General features: G+C 35.6%; 2 protein-coding genes across 3 annotated transcripts; both read right to left on the bottom strand.

Moving 5' to 3' along the window:
• Positions 2,440–2,999, bottom strand: LOC18787032 (SKP1-like protein 1A). The gene has a single exon (XM_007221028.2). The coding sequence runs from the start codon at positions 2,997–2,999 to the stop codon at positions 2,529–2,531; it is 471 nt and encodes a 156-aa protein (XP_007221090.1). The 3' UTR covers positions 2,440–2,528.
• Positions 3,634–7,191, bottom strand: LOC18785527. Of its 2 annotated transcripts, XM_020556675.1 has the most exons (6): positions 6,912–7,191; positions 6,741–6,790; positions 6,483–6,588; positions 6,340–6,398; positions 4,102–4,182; positions 3,634–3,996 (listed from the first exon to the last, which is right to left on the bottom strand). In XM_020556675.1, exons 1-5 carry the CDS (start codon positions 7,023–7,025, stop codon positions 4,131–4,133), a joined length of 381 nt encoding a protein of 126 aa, XP_020412264.1. In that variant the 5' UTR covers positions 7,026–7,191; the 3' UTR covers positions 3,634–3,996; positions 4,102–4,130. The 2 variants fall into 2 exon arrangements, with proteins under 2 accessions (XP_020412264.1, XP_020412263.1); XM_020556674.1 differs by having other exon boundaries at positions 3,634–4,182; positions 6,912–7,188.

Genomic DNA, 7,191 nt, shown 5'->3' with positions numbered 1-7,191 from the left:
AAATTTTGTAGGGATTTTGAAATCCGTTTATAATAATAGCAAATATTAATTAGTGAATGTACAAGGAAACTCATCTTATTGTCAAAATACGTTTTTGTTTGAAGTACTTTTGTTCTACATTTTACAGTGGAGTGTTGAGGTACTTTAGGGACTTAATTCTTGGTTGGGTTTTTCGTATTTGCTTGTCTTAACTAGCCTTGTGGGCCAATTTATATAGTAGATACTTAGGTTCTGTTGTGATCAATATGTTTAAAAAAGCGTTGAACGCATTGACTTAAAATCGCCTCAAGCCACATCTTGTTTAGCAAAATACTCATTTAGCATACACGACGAGGTTGAGGCGTTGCGAGGTGGTGAGAATGGCGGCTGAGGCACAACTTCAGAGAGAAAGATGAGCCCTAATTTCACTTTAAACATTTTATACTCCACAAACGAGCAGCACAACAAGTCCCAACCTCAATCTCAGTTTCTCTTATCTTTGAAATTCCGAGAAATACTAACAAGGGCTGTAAGCATGCTCTCTTCTACATGCTCTCTTTCTTTGTAACTATATGTTTATGTTTAAGTTTTCCTCCCAGCCAAAAGCTGTGTTTATCTTCTACAAAACTTGTTTCGTTATCTGCAACTAACCCAAGAGGCTTGTACGTAGTATCATGAGGTCTTTCAGATTATATCATCGGCCTCGTATCTAATACCACAAAATTTTATTACGAATATAAGATCAAATCTGACAAATGAGTAAGAAAGCTTTTGAGAGAGATGAATGGGAATTGAAGGACACATTAGTGCAATATATTTTTGAGTGGTTTGGATAGATCCCTTCTAAATTTTCCACACAGATTGATTTTGTGTAAACCTTATGTCCTTTTTTGTTATTCCTGCATTGGTATATTATCCTGATATATTTACGATGGAGGTTTTGAGTTTCTCTTTTAATGTTTGTTGGTTCAACTCTAATTTTAAAGGTATGATGTGTTTGGTTTAAAGAATTAATAAAATACGTCACATAATTAATCAAAATTCACATTAATTTTACTGACTAGTGTACATTGTGAGACAAAAAATTGGTATTTGGAAAACAATAATAGAATGTGCTTAGGTACTTAATTAGACTCAGCTGGGACATCCAGTGGTAGGATCACCGGTGCTAACGAAACTAGAGCTGAGCTATTTTTCGAATTCAACGACCAAAATGCAAATTGGGCAATGTATTATTGCAAAAAATTATTAAATTTTATATGAATGGGAATTATTTCGTGCGAGTTCATTTTTGGGAAGTTTAAGGATGTAATGAGAATTTATCAAAAACAAAGAAACTTCGAATTAACTCACAAAAAAGGAGACATTACTCTTGTATATGTAAACTTTTATTTGTATTATTTTTAACAAACAAACCCTTTTCATATTTAACAAAAGAGAAATTTGCAGAAATCTTGGTTATACCTAACTAAACAATCACCTAAGCGAAAACAAAAATAAAAACCCAAAAACCAGTTGAATTATATGGAGTCTCCTTACGAATGATATCCAACATATTAATTTTAATAGATCACTGGTTCTCCTTACGAATCTCCTCTTGTCCATTTTTCACCATCTTGTTCATAATGTAAACAATTGTGTGGTGAAAACATGTAAGCATGTTGATGAAATTAATTCAAAGTGTTGTGAATGACTAAAACAATGATTGATTTGTGTTGAGCTCCTGAATTATTATTTGTGTATTGAATTCATTCGCCATCCAAAAATTTCAATCTGGAATGGTAAATTTCCAGCTTCAAAACAAAACAAAACAAATCTCAATTTATTATTATTTTGAGTTGAACTCTATTGCAATCCATAGAGTAACTTGGCCGATTTGCAAACTTGGGAAGAACCAATTAGAAAAGTCATTAAGTTCTTAACATAATTGGTTAATTTTGTTCATTAATCTTTTGTGTAACATAATTAGTTAATTAAAATCGTCATTAACTTTGTTCCTGCATATTTTTTCGTCGTACGTCTTCTTCAGTTGCATATACTAAACCGAGACAGAACCAAAACCAGCCACCAAGTTGAAGAATCCAAATTCCAAAACCAAACAAAGAAAAGAGAATAGTGCCCAACTCAAAATAACCAAAATCCCCAAAAGCAAGACTTGTCTCGTGAATTCAATTCCCATTGCCTAATATATATATATATAAGCTAACATGTTGAATGTAAAATTAATAGAATGGCCCTTGTATGAATGCAAATGATTTCGTGTGAGTCCAGTTTAGTTATTCTATGATTCATTTCCAAGAGATGTAATTTGTTAAGAATTTATCGACAACAAAGAAGTTTCTTAACAGACAAAATAGGAGACATAACTCTATCATTAGAAATATTTGACGAACAAGGTTTTGTAGAAATCTTGGTTACATCTGAGCAATCATCTAACAAAAAAAATTATTTTAAAAAAACAAACAATTGAATTATAACTAGAAGAAAAATAATAGACAAAAAGTTAAATTATGTAATAGTAACAGGTATGTAGGGGATCTTTAACTCTCTCACTCAAATGCCCATTGGTTCTCGTTACGAACCTCCTTTTCTTCTTCAGGCGTGAAGTCATTTTTGATGTTGAAGATCTCACGAATCTCTTCAGGTGTCTTTCCATTGATCATGTCCGCCACAGTCTGGCAAGTCAAATCCAGCAGGCTCTTGACATTGAGATAGTTTGCAGCCAAGATTAAGTCAAACATAGTACTCTGGTCCACCTTCACGAACTCAACATCCCATTTCTTAATGTCCTCTTTGTTCTTCTCGCCATCAGCATCCTCTTCATGGTGCTTCTTGCAGTACTCGATCACCTTCGCTACGATGTTGCTAGTCACGTTCTGCAGAGGTATTGGGCCATCGGCGCAGTCGTCCTCCACCATGTGCCTGATGGTCTGCGACTGCATGGCCACAGCCTCCTCCACCTCAAAGATCTCACCGTCTTCGCTCTTTAGGGTTATCTTCTTCATCTCAACGGAGGCCATTGTTTTGGTCTTTGTAATTTTAACTAAGACTTTGAGTTGAGAACTTGGGAGAGTTTCTTTTTTGGCTTTGGTTGAGAGATTTGAGTTGCAAAAGTTGAGAGACTTTAGGGTGATTTTATAGCCTACCCATAACACCTTGTCCGTGTAGAAAAAGGAGAGATATATATTTTTTCTTTCTCATATTAGGAAACATTCTCATACTAGGAAAAGGAAAGTGGCTGACGGCCCCTGCAACAAATAGAAAAGGGAAAGTTTTGTTTTTATTATATATTTTTTCTTCTTCGCTGTTTATTGTCATATATCCTTTTTCATGGAGCTTGATTTTATCCAACCCTATTACTGGGCAAGATTTTGGTAGAAGATGCTGGGGGGGCTTGGCTGCACTAGTTAAGGATGGGATGACATTGACCTCTTGACCTATCTTAATCCTAATGACTTACCCTGACGACTTAACTGTTGGCTCGTTATGCGTTAACAAAGAGAAAGAAAAGAAAAGGAAAAAACTGGCTCAGAGACTAAAGTAATGAAATGTAAGATTGATAAAATTTCAATTACTGAAATCAAGCAACGATTGGCCCAAAAAAAAAAGAAAAAAAAAAAAAGAAGCAAAATATAGGAAGAAACACAGCACACCTTTTAAAATAGAGTTGAAGTAAAACTCTGAACCTCCATGTTAAAATTGAAATAGTAGCAACACATTTTCTTTCATCTCTATCAGGATAATATACAAAGGTTTGATTTCTCTTACTGAAAATTCATAATACAGCCTCCTGAATATGCTAGCACATAAGAAATTCGGATGCTAGGCTATCCTCGGTTTCATTCAAATTGACTAAAGTCCAAGCATATTAATGTAACTATTACAGACGTTAAATAAAATAGTTGCTAGTTGTCGCCTTGGTAAACTCCTAATCATGGAAGGATAAATATGAACCCTAATGCCAGACATTCTGGATAGCCTGAACCTAGTTTGCGGCTCAACCTGCAAATCATTCCACTGCATGCAAGAGGAGAATTGGAAAATGAACTCTGACTTTTATCAATCCTGTTTTTTTCTTCTTTTTCCAGAGTTGGAGAAATGGATGGGTTCATACGAACTTACTTTACAAGCAACATTTTTAGCTCAGATATTTAATAATTAAATGAACCCTTGATACCCTCAAGGCTTTCTCCCAAAGATAACCTGCAAGGAAACATGTATCAAGAGTTACAAAACAACCCCAAGTAATTTGCCAATGCCTTGATGCGATTATTTATGTAGGTAAACTGTCTCTAGCTTGAATTGGAAACTGTAAGATAAAAATCACCAAAAAGTGAGAAAGAAAAGGTTGCAGCAGACACCAACTTTTACAACACCAATACAAGTAATCTCAAAAAACCAACACAAAATTACTCAACCAGCCTGGCAAACTAAGCACAAACTAAAAGAAAAGGGCAGAGACAAAGCAACACGCTGGTAAGGATTGAAACCTCTGTAGCAAAAGCATTCTTATGCTAAGTTTGGATACTTAGGACATGCAGCTCATCCCATTATCACCAAGCACACCCACATGCATGTAATTTTTGAAACTACAATAAACTAAAATGCATCCATTTAAGTAGCCTGAACAATTGACTTGTTGCATAATTCAAAGGACCTTTTAGCTCCAAAGGACATGTATTTTTTGTAAAAAGAAGCTCCAAAAGACATGCTATTCTCCATCACCAAATAACCTAGTTTTATAGGAGCAGGATTAGTCATCTGATTTGACTTTTTATATATACACTTTCACTTAAAGAAAAATCACAACTTCCTTCAAGGCTCTATATACCACAAAAGGCAGCAGGGTAGCATTATCTGAACAGTAGGAGAAAATACTCTGCCAATATAACTTCAGCATCTTAGTAAGTACAGAAGCAAGGATGGCAGCCAACACAGCACATCTAATCCCCAACATATGGTAAATTTGTTATACTTTAACAACACTGCCGTAAAGCAGAGAATTCCTCAACAAGTTTTCAAAGCCACTTCCAGAAAGACCTAATTTATAATATGAATTGAGTGTAGACCAAATAGGCATGATTCACATCACTATCTACTATTACCAAGTGACAATAAGGTTCACATCCTCACACTAAATAACAATAATCTTTGTAGCATGTCCAACGTCCAGATCAGTTATTTTATTTTTATTTTTAAGTAAGAAATTTATCACATTGGCCATAACCAAGCATTGAGGAATGAGAGGGAAAAAAACAGAAAAAAGAAATAAGGATAGCACAAAATCAATCTGCATGGAATGCATAGAAAAACTAGAAGAGATCTGTCTATCTTTTTTTTTGGTGTCGAAAGAAAGGATCGATCTAATCCATTCCACCATTGTATCCCTCAATTCCCATTAAAGAACGGTCTTCTCCCTAAAAAAATTATGTTCCTCAATTACCAGATTTGATCCAATTCGTAATAAAATTTGGTGCTAGTAAATACGAAAGGTGGCTGCTGGTATAACCTGAAGGGCCACAAACCACGGGAGACTGGCCTTGATGAGCACCACCAACATTGAATTAAAAACTGAGAAAATAGTAATAACATTTTAGAAGGAAGAGAAAGGTTCAAGAATATATCCCAGTTGTCAAATGATAGTGCAATACTCAGCTAGCCAACCTCCATTAGGTAGGGGATCTTTATGAATGCCAACTATTTGCTAGTCAGTACAGTTCTGAGGATATATTTCAGTATAATACCAGAAATTGTGTCTTTTAAGAGGTCCTAGACTGGTCCAACAACTGCCCTTGACTATTACTACCTTTAACCAATCGCAACACAACCTCAGTGTCTATACTAGACAAATTAGCCCACAGGCGGGTCAACACAAGCAAATATGAAAACCCAACAAAGAATTAAGTCCCTAAAGTGCCCCAACACTCAACTGCAAAATGTAAAACACTTCAATCAGCCAAATCAATTTTGTACTGTTGGCTAAGGTATCGCAATCATCTCAAGTTTTCTATATTCATATACAGGATACAAGAGCAGCCAAGGCTACATTCTTACATTCAGGAAAAAGAGGCTTGATTTTTCACCTTCTTAGTGAACCAGTGGGCAGTTCTCAACCTTTTTTCCTAATGAAAAGAAAAAGAAAAGTCCTTTTTTCCAAGGAAATAAAAATAAAAAGTTGGTGATTTGATGTTCTAAGCAATCTTTACCATTGACCCCTTCAAAAATCCAGTAATCAAATGTAAAAACTACATTTTTTCAACTATGGCCCTTATGTCGTCTTCAAAATTCTAATTATCATGTTGCATCAACTCAATCGTACAGCAAAAAAAAAATTAGTATCCCTAAATACATGGAACTTACTTGTGCATACAGTACTTGAACTCTTGGCCCCTAACTAGATCTTTCTCTCCTTCTTCAAGCTACAACCAGAACACATGCCACATAAAATAATAAGTATAACGGAACCAAGCCAACAAAGTAGAGTATAAAATAGTCCATCTTACCGGATCACTCTCGTAGACAAGCTCATAACAAGTTGAAGAAAGGCATCGCACAGCACAATTCTCTTTTGCTATCAAAGAAGCCTTGCATTGCCAACCCCACAATCCGCTATTCCCATAGTGAAAGCAAAAAAAAAAAAAAAAGGGAGCAATCAGAGCACTATCTTATCTATGATTTGCAAGCTGACAATATGCTTACTACTAGGCAAAGCACAAAAAATTAGTAAATGGGAAATTAAAAAGAGAGAAGGAGGTTGGTACCTCTCAATATCTGCATAACATTGGTTCTTCTTTTGCCTCGTCTCCATATCCTGCCAAATACCCACATGCAAAAACCCATCAAATTTCGGAATTAATAAAAAGAAACAAAAATCCCAACAAGCATAGTATCGAATAAAGAAATTAACAGAAAGTAAGAAACAGAGGCATTACAGAGATTGGGCGACGAGACTTGGCGAGAACTGTGGGAGATAACAACAACAATAACAAAACTAAAAGCACTGGACTTCCGAGCGAGGAAGAACATGAAGAATGTTGATTCGCCATTCTCTTCTTCTTCTGGGAGTTGAATTTTGAACAATTTTGACTTTCTCTTCTTCAAGTTTGTGAGATGAGAGGCACGGACACCTGACGTGACTTAGGCTCAGCTCAGTTCGCTGCAGACGCTGCTGGATTAAGCTAATAGCCCAATTATCATCCCCATCGTTTGGCC

This window comes from Prunus persica, chromosome G2 (genome assembly GCF_000346465.2).
Source record: "Prunus persica cultivar Lovell chromosome G2, Prunus_persica_NCBIv2, whole genome shotgun sequence".
Lineage (NCBI taxonomy): Eukaryota > Viridiplantae > Streptophyta > Magnoliopsida > Rosales > Rosaceae > Prunus > Prunus persica.
Note: the sequence above shows the minus strand (reverse complement) of the source record. Positions and strands in the feature narration are given on the sequence as shown.

What these genes read in the sequence shown, in the direction of transcription:
- LOC18787032 (XM_007221028.2), bottom strand. Translation starts at nt 2,999, where the DNA reads ATGGCCTCCGTTGAGATGAAGAAGATAACCCTAAAGAGCGAAGACGGT.
- LOC18785527 (XM_020556675.1), bottom strand. Translation starts at nt 7,025, where the DNA reads ATGGCGAATCAACATTCTTCATGTTCTTCCTCGCTCGGAAGTCCAGTG. An exon ending in TGTTATGCAGATATTGAGAG is followed by an intron (nt 6,589 to 6,740) that starts GTACCAACCTCC and finishes CTATGGGAATAG; the next exon opens with CGGATTGTGGGGTTGGCAAT. An exon ending in TTCAAGTACTGTATGCACAA is followed by an intron (nt 4,183 to 6,339) that starts GTAAGTTCCATG and finishes GTTTCCTTGCAG; the next exon opens with GTTATCTTTGGGAGAAAGCC.